The sequence below is a fragment of the Astatotilapia calliptera genome, chromosome 12 (genome assembly GCF_964374335.1).
Source record: "Astatotilapia calliptera chromosome 12, fAstCal68.1, whole genome shotgun sequence".
Lineage (NCBI taxonomy): Eukaryota > Metazoa > Chordata > Actinopteri > Cichliformes > Cichlidae > Astatotilapia > Astatotilapia calliptera.
The window spans coordinates 19358462-19383181 of record NC_137433.1 but is presented as its reverse complement, the minus strand read 5'-3'; the positions used below and the strand labels follow the sequence as shown (position 1 = coordinate 19383181).

General features: G+C 41.0%; 1 protein-coding gene across 1 annotated transcript; it reads left to right on the top strand.

Moving 5' to 3' along the window:
• Positions 1-1023: 1023 nt before the first annotated feature.
• Positions 1024-22704, top strand: LOC145432371 (uncharacterized). Its single transcript, XM_080309166.1, has 9 exons — positions 1024-1312; positions 2382-2765; positions 3741-3915; positions 4058-4185; positions 5850-6143; positions 8788-9969; positions 17598-18617; positions 22245-22387; positions 22618-22704. Exons 1-9 carry the CDS (start codon positions 1249-1251, stop codon positions 22702-22704), a joined length of 3477 nt encoding a protein of 1158 aa, XP_080165292.1. The 5' UTR covers positions 1024-1248.
• The last annotated feature ends 2016 nt before the right edge of the window (positions 22705-24720 follow it).

Here is a 24720-nt window from a genome sequence, read left to right as displayed (position 1 = left end):
TAACATTAAACAAATATTAAATCAAATGAATGCAACTTTTAAGAACACAAGTCGTTTAAGACAAACACACGCGCCACGATGTTGTCCTCAGATAACCTGCACCGATGTGCAGATGTTTCTTGACGAGTAAGACAAACAATTCAGAAAAACGAGTCTGTGGACTGGAGATTACTCCGCAGTCAGTTGTTAGAAATTGGAGTGACCATGCCACCCATGTCATAATTTCTGTGGAGTGTCCAGAAGCAACAGGTGTTCCTGAGAAGAAGAACCGTCGCATAAAGTGTTGCTATTGCCAAAAGTGAGGTTTTGAATCAATAACTGTACTTAAAGCGGACGATTGTGCTTCATAGCAAGGGACATCCCTGAACTGCGCTCGAACTGTAAAAGCCTGCAACCAATTAGTTTCCCTGTGATGCTTCAGTATTGATCTGTGTTCGTTTTTCAGCTTTCTTAGAGAGAGAAAGAGGGTTTAAAAAACTTCAGCAATTACATCAAGTCATGCATGTCTTTGTGTAAATATGACTAAATTATTTCACGTTAAGCTAAGAGCAATATATCCTCCGTCGATATATGGTATTAAAATATTTTTAAAGTCTCATTTATTTTCCGTTAGAATGGTTCAATTGAATCGACGTGGAGCTCGTGGGAGTTAAAGGCGCAGACTGCCATCCTGCAGTATTTTAGAGGATGATCTTTTGAACCTGCCAGTTGCCATTAGTGCGAGATTGTCTCCCTTTGAAAACAAACAATACTAGTTTTCAGTTAGCACTGCGACCCACCGCATGTGTTTATACAGCGGGGTGCAAATGAGGGTGAGGGGCTCGGTGCTCCTGTCCTTCTGTCTCCACAAACTCACAACTCCGACCCCACAGGGAGTCTTACATCTGAACCCCCGAGACATACAAAGCTCAACATCTTAGTTAGAGACGAATAAAAGATCATGCTTGGTAATGTTAGATATTATAAACACAACGTATTAAACGTATTAAAATCACACTTTAGCCCGTTGGAACATCTATTTTTTCATGTGGATATTTTGCGAATACACATGCTTAATAAATGGGGAGTATTTTTTTTCTCTACAGACCATAATGTTAGAAAAGTGCTTAAACAGACTTGTCTGTTATAACCTACTGTAGGAGTTGCATTTCTCCATAAGCCAAATGTGGATGCAATTAACATTTAAACTTTAAATTTCTTGCTTCCTAAGCTGCACTCCCTTTCCTTTTTTCTTCTTCTTTCCAACAGATGATACTGAATATAAAGCATGTCCTGTGGTTATATTGCCTCTGTGAAGCTGCAGCTGCAACAGGTAAGCTTTGAATGGGTTAGTTCTCCTCCCTTGTTTTTTAGTCACTCCTCTTTCTCCTGCTCCCTGGTTCCATGCCTAAGTTTTGGATTTTCTCTGTTTTTCTTTTTTTTAGTCACTCCCCACCCACATCCCTCCCTCCATTCTTCTCCCTGCCTCTGCCCTTTTTTCCCTTTGTATTCCTCTACTCTTCTTATAGCTCCAGAGCAACTGTTTAGCATGTTTGATAAGTTTCTTCCAGTCTTTGCTGTGTGAAACCTGCAAGACTCTACTTAGAGGTAGGTCAAGAGGAATTGAGGGTTACAATCTAGGACCTGCATACTACTTGTCCACATAGCTTTGTCTCTGTCTCTGGGTATGGGATGGACACCTTTCAATTAGACTCTGCTTCCAGTCTGGAAGCTGAACAGCTGGTTTCATCCCACATCCTAATAAGACCCTCTGTTGAAGCACACAGACTCACACCTCTTGGCCTGTCCGCACGGAGCATTCCTCCCATTATTCCCTGTGAATGCTTTTCTACCCCATCCAAAATAACTGTAATCATCTTATTGCCATTTGCATTTAGAACTTTATCTGACATGCAGAATACACATAATACTGTTCACTGACATACTTCTGTTTTTGTGGGTTTGCTTATTTAGTTTATCCTTTTTTTAAAAAAAGCAGGAACATGCACAGAGCTTAGCAGCAAACTTTCATGAAATAATACAACCATGATGACTTTCCCTCTTTCCCTGATTATCTATAACTTGATGCAGACATGCTGCACATACACTGCCCTTGTGTTGAATATGTTCCCACACCCATCATTTTAAAGTTGAGGTTTAACTTTCCAAGAGTCAAGTCATAATGGATGCTTTTTTAAAGGCTTGGTGCAGTGGTCACACCCTATCAGTGCAAATGACTTGTGCATTTCATACTGTCTGGTTCGATCTGTTAGGATAAGAGTGAAAATTGAAGAGGAGATATGTGCATTTTGAATAAAATAAAACAATAAAGAAGGTTGCCATTAAAATAGAAACATTAAATGAACTTGCACTCCATCTAACTCTGGCCTTTTGCCTTTCAGCCTCAAATGCATTATCAGTCATCCAACCAGTCATAGGGTCCCTCTCAGGGAAGGTAAATCTTCCCTGCTACTTTTCCACAATCCCAACCTCAGCACCAGTCATCAGTCCCAGTGGAACAGTCGTTTACAACAAGGATTACTTGCGGATCAAATGGAGCAAAATACAGGGACGAACAGAGTCCACGGTGCTGGTGGCACAAAATGGGATCATCAAGCTAGGCTCAAGCTACAGGAACCGTGTATCAGTACCCAGCCACCCTGAAGTTGTCGGTGACGCCTCGCTCACAATTGTGAAGCTGCGTGCCAGTGACGCTGGCACTTATCGTTGCGAGGTCATGTTCGGGATTGAAGACACCCAGGATACTGTTAACCTTGATGTCAGCGGTAAGAGATTCCCAGTATCCTTCCTCTATTATGGTGGAATTAGACAAAAACTTTAAAATTGTAGAGGTGGGATGCTGCAAAACTTAATAATAGTGAAATGCCACACAAGTGCTGACAGAAATGTAAACAGGATGGGAAAGTTATGGGCGTCCTTTTGCTTACATTGATAGCAGCAGCTAACCGTTAGTCATGCAGAGTAACCACAGCTTTTATTTTAGAGGTGACGCTCTCTTGAAAAAGAGTCAGATGACCTTTTTTTTGGTAATTTTCCATATCAGCCACAGCAGTGCCTTAGTTCCAGTGATTATCAGTTCATTATCCATTCAAACACAGTGCATTGCTGTAATATTGGGTGCCACCGTGTCAGTATAGATTTTTTATTTCATTTTACGGGCACACAGGAAGCGTTAGTATGTCTGTGGGAGGCAGTATTCTTCAGCATCCTAAAAATGATAGCGCCCTTATGCTGGTAGGGGATGTGGTGAGGTGGAGGGTGGGGTCATCAATCCTTACCTAGTGTCATGTGCATTCTACATGCTCTCATTTGAGAAGTACGCTGGGAGATATAACTCATGTAGAAAACATGGGTGGGGGGGGGGACACTCAGATAGTTTTGGTTTTCACTGGTTTACAATCTGCATAACCTCTTTTCCAACTCTCTGCAATGTTAATTATGACTATCAATCATATCTTTTGCGTCTATTTACTGTCCACAAATATGGGGATTTCAGGGCCATGGCATCATATGGAGTTCTCTCGTTTGTTTGTGGTGAACTGCATTTTGTGTCGCTCCTCCATTTATTGCAGAGATCCTTCTTTCCGAAGAAGCTGAGTGACCTAGTTATATCACACATAGAGGGTGCTTTATAGGACGTTTGCCATAATTTACAGCGCTGAAGTTAAACTAATGACTTCCAGATCACTCTATGCCTGAGTTTTTAATTTTCATTTTCATTTTTCACTGCTTATCGTTAGGTGTTGTCTTTCACTACCGATCAAGCATCAGCAGGTACACTTTGGACTACCAGAAAGCTGTACAAACTTGTGAAAACGTTGGAGCAAACATTGCAACCTATGAGCAACTGAAAGCAGCCTATGAGGACGGCTTTGATCAATGCGATGCCGGTTGGATTGCTGACCAGACAGTGAGGTTAGCTGCATTTCAGTTGCCTGTCCCAGAGACAACAACACTGCTGTTTAATCACGTATGCTCTATATGTCCGACTGAATTCTGGAGTGATGTGAAAGACAAAGACTTTAAAATGGCTCTTTGTTTCTCTTTTTTTATACAGATACCCAATTACAAGGCCAAGAGAGGGCTGTCATGGCAACCTTCCTAATAAACCTGGTGTCAGGTCGTATGGAACCAGAAAACCTACAGAGACCTACGATGTGTACTGTTATGTAGGCAAACTGGATGGTAAGTAGTGGATTGTCCTTCCGTAGCACTGACCCATGTTTAGTCTGAACTTAAGAAGCCTTCAAATCATCATCCGTGCTTAAGTACATTTAATTTTTACAGTTTGGAAACACACTTTTGTTCTTGTTTAAATATAAAAGCTGGTGAATGTGGGTGACCTTTTTCCAGTTTCCTTATAAGTGGGACTTGAAACATATTTTCTACAGTGGTTTTTGAATGAGACACCAACAAAAATGTGATAATGGGGTTATTAAAGGTCTTTGGCCCAGTTTATGGGAAGTCTTAGTTTGTCTTTTTTCTCTGTCCATCCTGTTATTCCTGTTATTTACTAAAGTGCTTTATCAGCTACCTTAGGATTTGTACTGCACAGTCATCTTAGTCAACACAATATATGTTCAAATATATTTGTCACAGTCTTCGAGTCATAAACGTGAACCCATCCGCTGAGGACATATACACATATGCATATACACACCCCTCATCATTATTGTGTGCATTAGAGAATAGAGATGGACGAGAAATGAAAGGACAAAATCGATAGAGATGACTGACATGTTACAGCGGTCTTCCTCTGGAACTGAACAAGGAAAGTTTTGGCACCCCACAACAACCTGAATATTCATTTCCATTATATTGTAATATTGTCTCAGTTTTCTGACCATTTATGATCTAGGAACAGACATGCTTGGCGGATGTGGTTTGATGTGTTCGAGGTTGTTAAGTGTAATAACTTGGCCATAAATTAACCATGAAAATTAATGAGTGAGCTGCAAGACACTGACTGCTTTTTTTCTATAGTTATGTAATTCCAGGGATCTTATAATATAGCTAAACAAAATGTGAACTCCATTTATGCTTATAGCAGTCATCAATATGATATCTAAAGAGCAGGAAGGGTCCAGTAAAACCACCGTGTAAAATACTGAAATCAAATAGTTTTTTTGAGGATATAACGTATGTTATCTGTTTTTAAAAGGGAAAACATTCCTGTGTGAACGACATCTCCTAATCTCAATGCCATGGTAAATCAATGGGATGAAACCATCAAGGGATATTTGAAACGTTACGCCCAAAACTAACTGAAAACATATAGGCAGTCTGCCATCGTCTCTTAATGTTGTTTGGTTTTAGTTAAGATCTTGGCTTTTAGTACCCTTTTCATTTATATAATCCTGTGAGCATAGACAAACGTTCACACTGGTCATTCTGCAGAGATTCTGACATGAACATGAAGGAAGGAAACAGCAGGTGTTTGCTCTACCCACTTTGGGGAAACCTAATGTCCTGCAATACAAACATATTTATGGACAGGCCAGGCACATTTTCAGCATTGCTATCCCACCTCAGAATAATATAATGAAAGAACTACTGTTGTCCTAAATATGATTGGTGGGAGATGTTTTGGGTCTCTGCCCTGCACAGCTGTGACTGATGTCAGCTGTGTTGGTCTTTTCTGAAAGGTCAGAATGGAGTAAAAATCTAAAGTATAGGCTATTTCAGTATGTTTTCAATCTAAAAATAATAAATACATTTTAAAGGAGAAATTACTTCTGATCTACTAGGTAATAAACCCTCTTTTTGTGTTGCTGTGACCACAGATGATTTGTTGCTATTTCGCCTATGTGCATCTACATTTGCCACTGTTTCTCATTATTTTTTATCAGGTCAAGTCTTTTATGCTCCCGTGACCCATAAGATGACTTTTGAAGAAGCCAGTGAAGAGTGTAAAAAGAGGAAAGCTGTCCTGGCAAGTCCCGGACAGCTGCATGCTGCTTGGAGACAGGGGCTGGACAGATGTGACTACGGCTGGCTCTCCGATGGCAGCGTACGGCATCCTGTCGCAGTCCCCAGAACTAAGTGTGGCGGAGGCCAACTCGGCGTGAGGACCATGTATCGCTACAGAAATCAGACTGGCTTCCCAGAACCAACTAGAAAGTTTGGGGCTTACTGCTTTAAAGGTAAAAACTCACTCCAAGATTCCTGTTGTTACTCCTTATTGCATTTGGAGTTTGTAATGGAACAAAGTGTTACCTACATATGCGACGTATATGTTAGAAGAGACAGAAAGTGACCAAAGACACAGACCACTCCCTAACAAAACCATGCTTGACTGTAAGGAGCTATGATCTCATCTCCTACATTCACTCCTGCTTCTCCACCCTTTGATTTTCTGTGTCTTTGCACCACATTACACTTTTCCATATCTGAATCAAATTGACCTTTTTAACATATCTGAAAGCCTCTCTTTCCTCCCTCTTAGTTTGCATCTGTTTCACGCCTTGCGATTGCATAGTTTCAGTAACAGCAACATGAGCAACGCTGAGGGAGGATTTTCTTCTGAGCACGGCATGTCATGTGCCAGACTACAGCATCCCGTTGACCTCACTGTCTCAAAGTTTGTCTCCCGCCCATTTCTGAGGCAAAAAAGCGAGCCAAGAGAAAAGTGAATTCATAGTGGTAAACTCTGTTTTCTTTGAAAGCAAAAGACTGACTTTTTTTTCTTGATTGAGGAATAATGACCAAAAGTTTGCTTAAGAGAATGAGAACAGTTTATATCTGTTTGACTCTTTATTGCTTCCAGCTGGGCTAATCAAGGTTTCTTAAGCTTTACCCTCGTACAACCTCAATGTTATTGTGAATCAAACAAAAACAAGTTAATGCACTTGAGTGCAATTTTGAATATTTAAAGATATCAATCTTGGTAATATATAAAGTCAAATTAATTGCACATTATAACAAAGAATCAACCTAAACACTAAATAAGATCATGAGGATTTTTAAAAAAAATTTTTTTTTCGCCAACTCTTGCTGCACACTGTGATAATTACTGACCATGAGAGGGAAAGGAATTATAGCTGTAGATCTTTATAAATAGTGACGTTTCATGGTTGACTGGAAGTAGGCAGAATTAGATTTAATCCCTTAAAATGTGAGTGTTCTTAACTAATCGGTTTTCTTAAAACAACAGAAAATGACAGGTGATAGTTGCCATTTAGAGAAACACCAAAAGCAACTAATGCCACATCTGTCAGCCTTTTTAGCCTCGCTATCTACCACCTTTCCATCTTTCACCTCTCATTTCCTCTGTCAGTTTGCTGTCTGTCATTCTCACTTGTACTTATCAGAGCAGACGTTTGGATAATGGACAAAGCTACTGCTGGACTTCTAAATTCAGTCATCCTTGCTGACCTCTGACCTGGCCTTTCCATCTTTACAAATGAGAAGTTGGACAGATAAGCCGCCCACTGCCTGGCCATTTACTGCCCCTGGGCCATGCTAACTCTCGTGGTGATAAGTCCCTGCAGAGTTCACGCAAATGGGCCACCTTCAGCTTCTGCTCTGTGTATTTCATGTCAGCCCTCTCACTCGTGTTGTATTTACACTCCCAGCGTAAGTGCTTTTCAAGTACTCTAATTTGGCAGGATTCACTCCATCATTTCCTGAATTCCCACGCCTGATCATATCTTAATAAAAGGAATATTGTGTAAATCGACTCTACTTAGATTAGACAAAAAGACGAAGAGAGAAGAGGTAGTGCAGTGGGAAAATTGGAAAATTAGTCTCTGATTGATTTTTGGAGTGGCCTAAAGAAAACAAAGGTCTGAATAAAGGGAACAGCTCAAACTCGTTGGTGACATAATGCACTCCCTCTGAGAGCAAGCACAGTTTTTCCTGTAAGGGAAAAACATATGTCACACCTTACATCAGAGATAGTTTCATGAGGAAAGGGGTCTGCTACGTAATGGTCAACAGCTGCCTTTACAGATTCTGCCTGCGCCCCAGAGGAAAGCTTTCTAAAACGGCTTTACTGGTGTTTATGAGTAAATGAGATAACTTTTGATGAAAGTGATCTTGGGAAGACAGGGGAGAACCAGTGTTAAAAGAACGTCTTAATAATTGTAATAGTAAACTTTAAACACCATCACTGTAATCAAGTGATCAAGTCAAGGGCTGCTCTTCAGATAATCGGGTGGGTTGAATACACGAATAAAAAAGCCAGGGTAGCTCTTGACCAAACCACAACACTAGATTACTTATGATTTATATGGTGTTTAATTCATCTGTTAAACACATGGTTGCCCTTTCCCACAGAGCACGCTCATAGAAACATTTAAAGTGCACTTGGCTGTTCAAATAAAATTGAGGTAATCTCACTGATTCCATGCCCTATAATGCACAGTAAAACTTTGTTACTGTGGTTTCAACAATTTATTTGAAGAAGTTTAATGAATAACTGTTAAAGCTAGATATGAGAGAGGAAGCCTTTGACAGGGAAGTTTCTAGGAAACTTGGTATTTAAATATTGGGTGGCCACTTATTTTTGCTGCTATCGTGAATTGACTGCAACAGACTCATTAGACTTATCTCGCAAACTTATTAAGGGTGACTTAAAATTGACCTGCTGAATCACATTACTGTTTGTAATCTTGGCTTCTTAATGTACATCAATATGGTGTTTGTGAAATGTTGACAATGAAACAATGAATCTTGGCTATCCAGATCAGTAATGTGATAGAAATGTCACTTTAGCCAACCAAAAGCTCTGTTTGATACGTAAATTCATTCTGACTTTGTGATCATGTGCTTATGTATGTTGTATAGGAAGGAGAATGGTATTCAGCCAGACTTCCTTTGTGGATGTATCTGTGGTAGAAATGACCACCAACATCATCAGTCCTAGTACCTCCATCCCTTTACTGGAGAGTAGCACCATTCTGACAACTACGACATCTGAAAAAACATCAGAGGCAGACGTTTCTCCAGATTCTTCTACAGATCCTCCATCTATGTTCTCAACCAGCATGGCTCCACCTCGCCCCACCCCAGCAGGCCATGAGGAAGAGTTAATCACAACAGTTGCACCCACTATCAAAGACGACCATGAGGACGATGATGATGTAACAGCTGCGCCAGATTCTCGCACTGATGATCAAAATGTAACCTTTGTGGAAACTGCTGCTGCCCATGGTGGCACAGCCACAGAAACTAAGATCACGGTGGAAAGCACTCATGCCACAGTGTCTGATGATGAGTCAGATGATCAATCAGTAATTCAGGTCAGCACGATTCAGCCTGACGTCCCTATACCAGATGCTTCTCTCCGCAACGAGCTCATGTTTGCTGAAGGGGAGACAGAGGAAACTGTCATAGATCCTAGGAACATCACATCGATCTCTGATCTCACTGACACTCCGACCAAATCATCTGAAGTTAGCCATGAGGAAATGCTTAGCTCCTCACAATTAACACCATCACCTTCAATCAGTGATATAGCAACAGACGATAATTTGAGCTACGATGACATTTATCCTATAATAGGTTTAGAGGGTCAGCCACCTACTAGGGCATCCCAACCAGATGGCTCAGCCAGCCCTTCAGACACCAATAGAATTGATGATACAATCACAGCCATTCCACCCTTAAATAACACCCATCGTGTCAGTGAGGTGAAGGTAACCACCACAGTGACACCAAATACTGCCAGCAGTGTTGAGACACCACCAACACCGGAAGTTTCACCAGGCACAATCATCCTGATCGACAGTGTAATGTTAACTGAGGAAGTGAAATCTTCAGCAGCTGTCCATGTCTTTGATGAGTCTTCCACTCAGGTGACAGAGCGAATTGGTAGCACCTTGATGGAGGACGAAACAGCAGCAGAGTTTGGTACAGAGTTCTTTATATCTGCTCCAACGACTTCAACGGTGGCCAGTACAACAGCCCATCCAGCTGCAGTGATCACAGATAACCAGACCACCACTACGCAGATTCAGACTGCATCAGGTAAGACGCTCCAACAATACCATAATATTTCAGCTTTCTTGTGAAATTTTTCTGTTCAGTGCAGTTTTTTTTCCTCTGTTTTGTTGTGAGATTAAAGGAGTGACAAATGAAAAGAAAGGCTGATGTTACAAGTGTAGTTTTGCACTTTGTTCACATTGCTGTGTTTTAGGCCCATTTATTGTAATGTTGCTGATGTAGAGTAGCTGCAAATTGGTTGTTCCTCTTGGGTCTGTAAAGACAAAATTATGGAGAGAATGCAGAAAACGGATATGTGAATATAGCAAAGCCAACTGTAAAGGGTTTCTTCTTTAGCATTTTGTTTACATCAGGTGAATGGGTGGCTTAAAATCTACTGTCCTTATTTGTACGAGCCATTAAGGTCGTTAACAGTAGTGGTTAAGTTATGGTTCAATGGACTTGATCTCTGAATTTTGATAATATATAACTACGGTCTTTGCATAGACTCAAACATAATTAGTTACAGTGAGGGAGTACTCATGGTTCTGTGGTGTTTCAAATTACTGGTTGTAAGTCTTCAGTCATTTAGTAAGAGGGATACCCCTACCACATGTTTATGTGTTATCAGTGACTGCTGCTGAATGGCATGCTTTGCCTGAGGGAACCAGATACAGTGGGGCAAAAAAGTATTTAGTCAGCCACCGATTGTGCAAGTTCCCCCACTTAAAATGATGACAGAGGTCAGTAATTTGCACCAGAGGTACACTTCAACTGTGAGAGACAGAATGTGAAAAAAAAATCCATGAATTCACATGGTAGGATTTGTAAAGAATTTATTCGTAAATCAGGGTGGAAAATAAGTATTTGGTCAATAACAAAAATATAACTCAATAATTTGTAACATAACCTTTGTTGGCAATAACAGAGGTCAAACGTTTACTATAGGTCTTTACCAGGTTTGCACACACAGTAGCTGGTATTTTGGCCCATTCCTCCATGCAGATCTTCTCGAGAGCAGTGATGTTTTGGGGCTGTCGCCGAGCAACACGGACTTTCGACTCCCGCCACAGATTTTCTATGGGGTTGAGGTCTGGAGACTGGCTAGGCCACTCCAGGACTTTCAAATGCTTCTTACGGAGCCACTCCTTTGTTGCCCGGGCGGTGTGTTTTGGATCATTGTCATGTTGGAAGACCCAGCCTCGTTTCATCTTCAAAGTTCTCACTGATGGAAGGAGGTTTTGGCTCAAAATCTCACGATACATGGCCCCATTCATTCTGTCCTTAACACGGATCAGTCGTCCTGTCCCCTTGGCAGAAAAACAGCCCCATAGCATGATGTTTCCACCCCCATGCTTCACAGTAGGTATGGTGTTCTTGGGATGCAACTCAGTATTCTTCTTCCTCCAAACACGACGAGTTGAGTTTATACCAAAAAGTTCTACTTTGGTTTCATCTGACCACATGACATTCTCCCAATCCTCTGCTGTATCATCCATGTGCTCTCTGGCAAACTTCAGACGGGCCTGGACATGCACTGGCTTCAGCAGCGGAACACGTCTGACACTGCGGGATTTGATTCCCTGCCGTTGTAGTGTGTTACTGATGGTGACCTTTGTTACTTTGGTCCCAGCTCTCTGCAGGTCATTCACCAGGTCCCCCCGTGTGGTTCTGGGATCTTTGCTCACCGTTCTCATGATCATTTTGACCCCACGGGATGAGATCTTGCGTGGAGCCCCAGATCGAGGGAGATTATCAGTGGTCTTGTATGTCTTCCATTTTCTGATGATTGCTCCCACAGTTGATTTTTTCACACCAAGCTGCTTGCCTATTGTAGATTCACTCTTCCCAGTCTGGTGCAGGTCTACAATACTTTTCCTGGTGTCCTTCGAAAGCTCTTTGGTCTTGGCCATGGCGGAGTTTGGAGTCTGACTGTTTGAGGCTGTGGACAGGTGTCTTTTATACAGATGATGAGTTCAAACAGGTGCCATTCATACAGGTAACGAGTGGGGGACAGAAAAGCTTCTTACAGAAGACGTTACAGGTCTGTGAGAGCCAGAGATTTTCCTTGTTTGAGGTGACCAAATACTTATTTTCCACCCTAATTTACGAATTAATTCTTTACAAATCCTACCATGTGGATTCATGGATTTTTTTTTCACATTCTGTCTCTCACAGTTGAAGTGTACCTCTGGTGCAAATTACTGACCTCTGTCATCATTTTAAGTGGGGGAACTTGCACAATCGGTGGCTGACTAAATACTTTTTTGCCCCACTGTAATTTCAGGATGATTTTGACAAAAAAAAAAAAAACACAGGAAGAGAAAGATAATAATAATATGAAGCAAAGAGAGACATTTAGAGAGTGTGACCAGCGCCATCTGTGAGTTAAAGCCCAAGCCTTTGGACAAGCTGATCATAAATGATTCACTGCAGTTTTTGATGGGATTATTTCCCAAAACAGTAAATTCTATTGTTATAGCTGTTTATATTTAATAGTGAGATAAAATAACCTGGTTTTGTGCATAATTCAAATGTTTGAGACTGAAACTATGTTTTAAATTGTTGGAATAATTTAAATATATTTTGTCACAGTAAAACGTGAAAATCACTAAATGTTGCTTTCAGTGGTGGTCTTGTTTGCATAACTTCCCAACCACGAGCACAAGAGAACTAAATTTCTAAAGATAAATGATGGTCTATTATTTTAATAAAGCTCCAAAAGTCAGACTGAATGATAGTAAGGAGCTGTGAGCTGTTCACCACAGGTGACATCAGAAGCCACAAAGCAGACATGAAAGCTTTATGAAGAAGTCTTTAAATCTGATCCTTACACTTAGTTGTGAAATCTTTTAGCAAGCAGTGATTTGGTTGTATGAGTCAGTTACAGCCAGGGAACTCATTAAGCAATCATCAGTGGCACTTCTGTGTTCCTCTATACTGGCTTCATTGGGCCAACATTGGATGATCTCACATGCAAACAGCAGCTGCACCGTTTTTTGCTCCATGAATTTTGCATCTGAGCTTCAAATATTGTTATGGTGACTCATTTCTTGTCCCTGGAGAGCAGTCTGTGTTGAAGGGTAGGGATCTGCTAAATTGGAAAGCATACAAGTGAATGAACTGGTCATTTTGCAGAAACTGAGAATAACTTTGTGGTAGGTTCTAAGCCCACCTGAGAGAGCAATGATCTGCTTTCCAAATTATACACAATGAAAGTGCTAATGTGGCCATAAGCACTGTGTATATCCAGTGTTGTTGGTTTAGATGCCAAGAATGCACATGACATTGCTTGTGTAAGAGAGCCCTCTCTGTGAAAGAAATACAAACTCTGTCTGTACTTCTGTATTTGTACTGCAAATAACTATGCAGCTGCAGTATTTCTCTCCTCGTGTGTGCACGTACCAGCTTGCTGACAGCCAGCCTGGCAATAGCAGAGGTGTGTTGGCAGTCTACCTGAGTAACCACAGATGCCTTTCTTCAGTGCAGACTGGACACCACCTCAAAAGATGATGTCATTTCTAACTCACAGTCTCCATTCTCTGTCAGGACAGCTGGAGGCTGCCTGACCAAAGTGGGTGATTATAGCTACTTTTACTGCTACATCATGTGATGTAGCTCAGCTGAGACACTCTCTTTTCTGCCCTCCCAGTTTGTGTGGGAAAAGCTTTTGGAAAATATTGTGGCACTGGGAAGAGTGTGCCGTCTGGATGCATGGTAACAAAGTGCACAATAATATCAATGAATTGTTGTTTAGAGCACCTCAAAATCTGTCAGAGTTATTGTGAACTGTGCACATGTGTTTCTGATTAATTGCTGACAATTAAATTCATTGTTTAGTGCTTAGTGTTTATATGGCATATTATGACTTGTTGAAATATTGGTACTCTGAGGCGTGGCAACCACAGATGTCACAAAACCACCAACAGTACATTCTTACAGTAATTAAACATCTATTTAACATCCAGTCCACGAAAGCTTGCTAAACAAATCTTTATAAGAGTACTTAACATTTTTAGAAGTGGGCTTAATTGCATTTTTGTAAAGTCCTTGATAAGAGGATTGCACTTTAATTATACTTATTAATGCTATTTTGTGCAAGGTTTGTACTTTTAACCCTCTCACATACATTTATGCAGTAAACTCTAACAACCCTCACCTATTTTACCTTGTTGGAATTACACTCCTGTATAACTGTGTTGTGCACAGAAATACTTAGCTTTGACAACATCTCCATTGGTGAGAGCTATCAAACTTATAACACTAAGAGACAATCAGAAAATAGTGGAAACTCTAATACCTAGAGTCTATGAATATGAATATGCCTCAGTACCACAAGGTGGTGCAGGCTAAGTTATCTACACTTCACTTTGATATAGATATAGTGCTATGGAGACCTGGCATTGTATGGTAATTGTTAAATTCAGGTAATTAAATTCACTGGAAATCCCTGTCATATTGTTATTTGCACCACTGAGCTCACATGTTAGTTGTTAGCATTTGTTAGCTAGTGCTAACAGCTAATATCACTTGCCTGTCCACTTCCACCAGGTAACCTTACAAAATTCTAAGACTTATTTGAAACAAATTAATAAGGGCTGGGTGTGAGTTGCTGTGTTTCAACATTGCTGTGCTAGCTTTGTTGACAGCACTCCCTTATCATGCATATACAAAACTAGAAGCAGACAAGGATCGTAATCTCCATTAAGGCCAGTCCCACACTCGCTCATGCTCTACCTGTCCACCAAGTTTCCATGCAGTATTTTCTGCTGTAACCTTTTGTCCTGCGTCTCATCTTGACCTAGTTGTAGTCTACATAAGTTATTCATGGATATGGATTGCACTGAAGTTGGGGGCTTTTAATGATTTCTTTGACCCGTTCTTTTGTTAGGGTTGAATGATTGCACAGCATACAATCATTGAACAATGAATTTGAATTTACTTTAGATTTTTCTGATGCATACTGTTTCAAACCTATGCATACTTCCCCACTAGTGTTTGGTTTAAAGCCTCCTAGAAAGTTGCACCTTGACTAGACACTTTTGGTATTTTGGCATAATTCTGGCTTGATGTTTGAACTGTCCTCTTGGCAGCATTGGTAGAGTTAATTTAAAGTTGTTGGTTTAAATGGCCTTTAAGTGGCTTTTAAGTGTCATCTGCAAATTTTCAATAGGGTTGAGGTTTGCGCTTTGGGAAGGCCATTCCAGAAGCTTAATGTTAGCTTGCTTTATACATTCCAAAACCAGTTTTGATGTGTGTTTGGGATTGTCCTCTTGGAAAACCCAAAAGTTTCAACTGTCTAGCTGTTGATTTGAGATGAAGTTGAAAAATTTGGAGGTAGACCTCCTTGATAATTTCATTAACTTTGTGCAATCAACCAGTACCACTGGAAGCAAAACAGTTCCAGAGCATGATGCTATCACCACCACCATACTTAGCAGCTTGTACAGTGTTCTGTGCTAAAGCCTCACCTTTATTCCTCCAAACATAACTCTTGTAATTGCTGTTAGGTTTTATGGTCAGACAAGACAAAGACTTTCTCTGGAAAAACTTGTTCATGTAGACAGCTGCAAATTTCTGTTGAGGTTAAGGATGTCAATTTAGAAGCATAAGCTTCTTTCTTGGTCGGCACCATCTCAGTCAATGGTGATGTAAAAATTACTTCACTGTGGACTGTGACACTGCTCTTCCAGGAGTTTCATGACAGGATTAAGCCTCTGTGGCTCCTAGGTTGTTCCTGAACATCCAATTTCCTCTCATCTGAGGGCGACAGTTTGGTTCTTCTTCCAGACCTGGTAAAGTGACACATACGAATAACTGATGGTCTTTAAATCTGCAGTTGCTTATAAATAGCTCCAAGAGATCTTCCCAACTTGTGCTAATCTACAGTTTAGAACTTGAATGAATTCCTTGAACCTTCCCATTGTTCTGATTAGTGGTCAATCCAGTGAGTGCCATCAAAAATCTTTTTTGTGCTGGCAGATAAACTAACAGCCCTAGTCAGTTAAAGAGAAGTCAGCTAAAGACAAGTTAAATGGCCATAGGTATTTAAGTGAGAGTATATATTTGAGCCTGTGTGTACACTTTTGATACTGTGTGGAATAGAGAAAATCCAAATTAAATTAAAACTTGTGCACCCAATTCTTGTTTTTAAAAGTCATTAAAGACAAAAAAGAAAAGAAAAGAAAATCAATTATCATGACATTCATGCCCATTATGAGTTATTAAAACTCAATATGTAAAACGACTTCAAAATGTTTAAACTAAAAAATGTGATTGTTAAAAAATGATTGCTTTTAAAAAACAATTCCAGCAGTTGTTACACATTTAACTCTAATTTCCCTCAACCCAAATCTTTAAATACTGGTTGGGAGTAGAACAAGAACAAAATAGGAGAGTTTTTAGGTAAATCCCAGTTTGTCCAGTTCATTGAAGTATTTACCTAATTTGTAACTAATCTTGAATGCAAGCTGAACTTGTGTTTCTTTGAAAGTTGGACAGCTACATAATGCTGACAGGTGATGAAGACTAGAGAAGGACTGTGTGTGTGTTGTTGTGTGTGAGAGACGGATAGTTTCTGAATGTGTGTGGATCCGACAAGTGGGAATATTGCCTAGTTCCCAGGCCTTACCTGGATTTCTAACAGGTGTCTTTTTGCAAAGCTGAGCTACTGCAGGTGTTATTGTTGCAACCAGTAATTTTTGTTAATCGTCATTTGTGGGAAAGGAGTGAGAGAGAGAGAGTGAGAGAGAGAGAGAGAGAGAGAGAGAGAGAGAGAGAGAGAGAGAGAGAGAGAGAGAGAGAGAGAGAACAAGTGGCAGAAACAGAGAGAGAGAAGGAGGTAGAGGTTATTCAATTTGTTTATGAACAGATGCAAACATGGGTAAGGAGCATAGCAACACTGTTAATTTTAAGATTAATCACAGCTTTTCTTTCTACAGCCAGCACTGTATATGTTATCATCTTTGTTAAATTCATAATTCTATGGCTTAGTATCAACGGGCTTTTCCTTTCTTTTCTTTGCTTGCAAAGTAAAAGTGGAAATGTTCACTCTTGTAATGAGGCTAAACAGATGATTTCCAGAGAGGACAGGCCATGCTGTGCCTCAGTTATCAGGTCCATTTTCAGTAAAGTTCATTTTTTTGTTCACTGTTTCCTAAGTAAAGCGCTTTGGATGAACATATTTTTTGCAGCAGTCTAAAGCCACTACCTTTTAAACAGTATGTGGACTACTTCCAGCCAGACAAATCTTGTTTATTTATAGGAATACATAAACCCATTTGGCAACATAGTGTAGGCGGCTGATGATAACATTGCTGCAGTGGAAACAGAATGCTGCTTCTGTGTTAGACTTAGACAGCTAAGATCTGAATTACTTCAAGGAATTTCCTTTTTTTGTTATATACAAGGAGTGAACATGATAATTTGAACACTTCCACAACACAGTCATATTCAGATTAACAGTTGTACCATATGTACTATACAGCACTGTGCTATACACGATAGCTTTGTGATGCTAGCATGTGAATTACAGCAATGTTGAATGAAGAAATAGGAAGTTAGGAATGGTGTAATTTTGCTGCCTTTTCATATGTTAACATTGTTCCTTGGGTATTTTTTTTAATGCATAAACTAAATATTCATGTGCTAATTTTCCTTTATTTTCTTTACAGCTAACCAGGCTTCAGAATCACAGAATGCTCAGTCTCTTGCCACACCAGTTTTGCTGGACCATCCCACTCCCTCTGTAGGTGTTGGTGAGACAATCATACAAGGCAGAGACCCAGAACGTTTCCCACAAGCTACCATAACCATCACCCCAGGTATCAGCTTTATTAATGGTAAACAAGAGATCACATTGGAGCCTCAAAGCGTGGAAGAAAAAGAGGCCAAAGGTACCCAGATTTTGATTGATTTCTCTGATGGTAGCTTCACTAAATCTACACAGGAACCTACAGAACCTCTGGCTTTTACAGAAACCCCATATATGGTTGTCTCTGAGCCTGACAGAGGGCCAACCGTTGAATCAATGCCTCCTCAATTAGGGGATGATCTGACCACAAAAGGCCAAAAACACAAAGACTTAACCTCTGTTATTGCCACAACAGTAGAAGACAAGATTCCACTGGAAACTCCACAAATAACTGTGGCTGGCTCGGCTTCCACAGATACTACTGACCTTCTTCCTGCAGTAACACCAACTGAGCCACAGAGAACCAAAGCAGTTAAAGAAACCCAAACATCAAAGGCTAATGTGAAAACCCCTGCTTTCAGCACTATGTCTGTACAAAAAGGGACACATGAGACAGGAAGAACTCCTGCCCATGGGAAAAGTGACTCAAATCTGACTCAGAGACAGAAGACTGAGGATGAATCTCCAACTACTTCTCCAACCAGATTTTACACAGACAAAGATAAAGATGAAATCATAGCGGAAACAGAGAGCACATCTCCCAGTCCAGCTATTAAAGACAGCACAGAGTCTGTGTTAGAGACTGTGTATAGTCCTTCCACCGCTGACGCTGATAGGGAAACAGCAACATCATCAAGAGGCCCCACTCAAGATGTAGAGGGGAGGAAAGAGATCCAGACCACAGAAGGATTTACCTTAAGCACAACAACTTCTTCAGTATTTAGTAGTGCACCCTCTCTTAAGCAGATAGCCAAGGCTGAGGTCACACCAGCTGCAGGAGGTACTGAATCTTCAAAATCTGAAGCACCGATTGAAACTCCGGAGGATAAAATCACAAGTCAAGGAGGGATTAGAGTCAGCCCAATACGTTTAACTTCCTCTACAGAGAGAGTTGGAACTGATGCGGTATCTATAACGCAGGAGGAGGGTTCAGTAGTCCAAACTGTAAATATGTTTACAACCAGCCCACATCCACATATCTCTACCTTAGCATTATCTTCACGTTTAACCTTTACACATACAGAAGCTAAAGCCCAAATGGAAAGTAAAGTAACTTCAAATATAGTACAATCAGGATGCACTCATCAAACACCTAGTCCTGGCACTAGTGTGTTAGAACAAACTTCCACACCTGCCACTCCGCATGAAGAGAAGAAAAAAAATGAGCCAACCACTACTCAGTCTTATGGATCCATTGCAACGACTGATTCTACTGAAATATTCAGTCCGTCAACAATGAAGTCAGAAACTACATCCTTCCTGAGTGCCACAGATACAGATTTTTCTGGAGACAGCACTACTGTTTTCCCTGAAGTCTCAAGCATCATAACAACAACAGTGCTTTCAAGTGATACTTCAAAAGGTGCTTTTACTTCATCCTCATCTGTCTTCAGTACTCAGAAGCCAATATCAGTGTCATCTGGTACGCAAAAATCTGTCACCACAAGCAAGTTCGATGAATATTCATTAACACCAGAGGAAAGTTCTTTTTTGACATCAACAGAAGAGGACTCAGGAGATCAGACGCCTGAAATGATCATAAATCTCACTGCACTTCCCACAGCTTCCTCATTGTTCACCACGGAGCAGTCAACAGCAACTCCAGCTGACGTTTACTCCAGTGCTCTCTCAGATCAGACAGAAAAGACTTCTGTTTCTACTTTGACTGATAAGACAATGACCTATTCGGACACAACTCCAATGGATGTAGAACGTTCAAGTGATGACACCACAGATATATTGAATGCAAGCTCTGTTTTCAGTGACGTATCTCCATCTGTATCCAGCACTGTGGAGTCAATACCACTATCACTTGCAGTAACACAACATGTTGATACAGATCAGACTAAAGTACCATCCCTTACCAGTGTTCCAGATGTTGAGGTTGAAAGTGAAAGCAGTCAAACTACCGTAATGGACTCGTTTGCTTCTGTCAGTCCGTCAACAATGAAGTCAGAAACTACATCCTTCCCGAGTGCCACAGATACAGATTTTTCTGGAGACAGCACTACTGTTTTCGCTGAAGTCTCAAGCATCATAACAACAACACTGCTTTCAAGTGATACTTCAAAAGGTGCTTTTACTTCATCCTCATCTGTCTTCAGTACTCAGAAGCCAATATCAGTGTCATCTGGTACGCAAAAATCTGTCACCACAAGCAAGTTCGATGAATATTCATTAACACCAGAGGAAAGTTCTTTTTTGACATCAACAGAAGAGGACTCAGGAGATCAGACGCCTGAAATGATCAGAAATCTCACTGCACTTCCCACAGCTTCCTCATTGTTCACCACGGAGCAGTCAACAGCAACTCCAGCTGACGTTTACTCCAGTGCTCTCTCAGATCAGACAGAAAAGACTTCTGTTTCTACTTTGACTGATAAGACAATGACCTATTCGGACACAACTCCAATGGATGTAGAACGTTCAAGTGATGACACCACAGATATATTGAATGCAAGCTCTGTTTTCAGTGACGTATCTCCATCTGTATCCAGCACTGTGGAGTCAATACCACTATCACTTGCAGTAACACAACATGTTGATACAGATCAGACTAAAGTACCATCCCTTACCAGTGTTCCAGATGTTGAGGTTGAAAGTGAAAGCAGTCAAACTACCGTAATGGACTCGTTTGCTTCTGTCAGTCCGTCAACAATGAAGTCAGAAACTACATCCTTCCCGAGTGCCACAGATACAGATTTTTCTGGAGATAGCACTACTGTTTTCCCTGAAGTCTCAAGCATCATAACAACAACACTGCTTTCAAGTGATACTTCAAAAGGTGCTTTTACTTCATCCTCATCTGTCTTCAGTACTCAGAAGCCAATATCAGTGTCATCTGGTACGCAAAAATCTGTGACCACAAGCAAGTTCGATGAATATTCATTAACACCAGAGGAAAGTTCTTTTTTGACATCAACAGAAGAGGACTCAGGAGATCAGACGCCTGAAATGATCAGAAATCTCACTGCACTTCCCACAGCTTCCTCATTGTTCACCACGGAGAAGTCAACAGCAACTCCAGCTGACGTTTACTCCAGTGCTCTCTCAGATCAGACAGAAAAGACTTCTGTTTCTCCTTTGACTGATAAGACAATGACCTATTTGGACACAACTCCAATGGATGTAGAACGTTCAAGTGATGACACCACAGATATATTGAATGCAAGCTCTGTTTTCAGTGACGTATCTCCATCTGTATCCAGCACTGTGGAGTCAATACCACTATCACTTGCAGTAACACAACATGTTGATACAGATCAGACTAAAGTACCATCCCTTACCAGTGTTCCAGATGTTGAGGTTGAAAGTGAAAGCAGTCAACCTACCGTAATGGACTCGTTTGCTTCTGTCAGTCCGTCAACAATGAAGTCAGAAACTACATCCTTCCCGAGTGCCACAGATACAGATCTTTCCGGAGACAGCACTACTGTTTTCCCTGAAGTCTCAAGCATCATAACAACAACACTGCTTTCAAGTGATACTTCAAAAGGTGCTTTTACTTCATCCTCATCTGTCTTCAGTACTCAGAAGCCAATATCAGTGTCATCTGGTATGGAAAAATCTGTCACCACAAGCAAGTTCAATGAATATTCATTAACACCAGAGGAAAGTTCTTTTTTGACATCAACAGAAGAGGACTCAGGAGATCAGACGCCTGAAATGATCATAAATCTCACTGCACTTCCCACAGCTTCCGCAAAGTTCACCACGGAGCAGTCAACAGCAACTCCAGCTGACGTTTACTCCAGTGCTCTCTCAGATCAGACAGAAAAGACTTCTGTTTCTCCTTTGACTGATAAGACAATGACCTATTCGGACACAACTCCAATGGATGTAGAACGTTCAAGTGATGACACCACAGATATATTGAATGCAAGCTCTGTTTTCAGTGACGTATCTCCATCTGTATCCAGCACTGTGGAGTCAATACCACTATCACTTGCAGTAACACAACATGTTGATACAGATGAGACTAAAGTACCATCCCTTACCAGTGTTCCAGATGTTGAGGTTGAAAGTGAAAGCAGTCAACCTACCGTAATGGACTCGTTTGCTTCTGTCAGTCCGTCAACAATGAAGTCAGAAACTACATCCTTCCCGAGTGCCACAGATACAGATTTTTCTGGAGACAGCACTACTGTTTTCGCTGAAGTCTCAAGCATCATAACAACAACACTGCTTTCAAGTGATACTTCAAAAGGTGCTTTTACTTCATCCTCATCTGTCTTCAGTACTCAGAAGCCAATATCAGTGTCATCTGGTACGCAAAAATCTGTCACCACAAGCAAGTTCGATGAATATTCATTAACACCAGAGGAAAGTTCTTTTTTGACATCAACAGAAGAGGGCTCAGGAGATCAGACGCCTGAAATGATCAGAAATCTCACTGCACTTCCCACAGCTTCCTCATTGTTCACCACGGAGAAGTCAACAGCAACTCCAGCTGACGTTTACTCCAGTGCTCTCTCAGATCAGACAGAAAAGACTTCTGTTTCTCCTTTGACTGATAAGACAATGACCTATTTGGACACAACTCCAATGGATGTAGAACGTTCAAGTGATGACACCACAGATATATTGAATGCAAGCTCTGTTTTCAGTGACGTATCTCCATCTGTATCCAGCACTGTGGAGTCAATACCACTATCACTTGCAGTAACACAACATGTTGATACAGATGAGACTAAAGTACCATCCCTTACCAGTGTTCCAGATGTTGAGGTTGAAAGTGAAAGCAGTCAACCTACCGTAATGGACTCGTTTGCTTCTGTCAGTCCGTCAACAATGAAGTCAGAAACTACATCCTTCCCGAGTGCCACAGATACAGATCTTTCCGGAGACAGCACTACTGTTTTCCCTGAAGTCTCAAGCATCATAACAACAACAGTGCTTTCAAGTGATACTTCAAAAGGTGCTTTTACTTCATCCTCATCTGTCTTCAGTACTCAGAAGCCAATATCAGTGTCATCTGGTACGCAAAAATCTGTCACCACAAGCAAGTTCGATGAATATTCATTAACACCAGAGGAAAGTTCTTTTTTGACATCAACAGAAGAGGGCTCAGGAGATCAGACGCCTGAAATGATCAGAAATCTCACTGCACTTCCCACAGCTTCCTCATTGTTCACCACGGAGAAGTCAACAGCAACTCCAGCTGATGTTTACTCCAGTGCTCTCTCAGATCAGACAGAAAAGACTTCTGTTTCTCCTTTGACTGATAAGACAATGACCTATTTGGACACAACTCCAATGGATGTAGAACGTTCAAGTGATGACACCACAGATATATTGAATGCAAGCTCTGTTTTCAGTGACGTATCTCCATCTGTATCCAGCACTGTGGAGTCAATGCCACTATCACTTGCAGTAACACAACATGTTGATACAGATGAGACTAAAGTACCATCCCTTACCAGTGTTCCAGATGTTGAGGTTGAAAGTGAAAGCAGTCAACCTACCGTAATGGACTCGTTTGCTTCTGTCAGTCCATCAACAATGAAGTCAGAAACTACATCCGTCCCGAGTGCCACAGATACAGATTTTTCTGGAGACAGCACTACTGTTTTCGCTGAAGTCTCAAGCATCATAACAACAACACTGCTTTCAAGTGATACTTCAAAAGGTGCTTTTACTTCATCCTCATCTGTCTTCAGTACTCAGAAGCCAATATCAGTGTCATCTGGTATGGAAAAATCTGTCACCACAAGCAAGTTCGATGAATATTCATTAACACCAGAGGAAAGTTCTTTTTTGACATCAACAGAAGAGGACTCAGGAGATCAGACGCCTGAAATGATCATAAATCTCACTGCACTTCCCACAGCTTCCGCAAAGTTCACCACGGAGCAGTCAACAGCAACTCCAGCTGACGTTTACTCCAGTGCTCTCTCAGATCAGACAGAAAAGACTTCTGTTTCTCCTTTGACTGATAAGACAATGACCTATTCGGACACAACTCCAATGGATGTAGAACGTTCAAGTGATGACACCACAGATATATTGAATGCAAGCTCTGTTTTCAGTGACGTATCTCCATCTGTATCCAGCACTGTGGACTCAATACCACTATCACTTGCAGTAACACAACATGTTGATACAGATGAGACTAAAGTACCATCCCTTACCAGTGTTCCAGATGTTGAGGTTGAAAGTGAAAGCAGTCAACCTACCGTAATGGACTCGTTTGCTTCTGTCAGTCCGTCAACAATGAAGTCAGAAACTACATCCTTCCCGAGTGCCACAGATACAGATTTTTCTGGAGACAGCACTACTGTTTTCGCTGAAGTCTCAAGCATCATAACAACAACACTGCTTTCAAGTGATACTTCAAAAGGTGCTTTTACTTCATCCTCATCTGTCTTCAGTACTCAGAAGCCAATATCAGTGTCATCTGGTACGCAAAAATCTGTCACCACAAGCAAGTTCGATGAATATTCATTAACACCAGAGGAAAGTTCTTTTTTGACATCAACAGAAGAGGGCTCAGGAGATCAGACGCCTGAAATGATCATAAATCTCACTGCACTTCCCACAGCTTCCTCATTGTTCACCACGGAGAAGTCAACAGCAACTCCAGCTGACGTTTACTCCAGTGCTCTCTCAGATCAGACAGAAAAGACTTCTGTTTCTCCTTTGACTGATAAGACAATGACCTATTCGGACACAACTCCAATGGATGTAGAACGTTCAAGTGATGACACCACAGATATATTGAATGCAAGCTCTGTTTTCAGTGACGTATCTCCATCTGTATCCAGCACTGTGGAGTCAATACCACTATCACTTGCAGTAACACAACATGTTGATACAGATGAGACTAAAGTACCATCCCTTACCAGTGTTCCAGATGTTGAGGTTGAAAGTGAAAGCAGTCAACC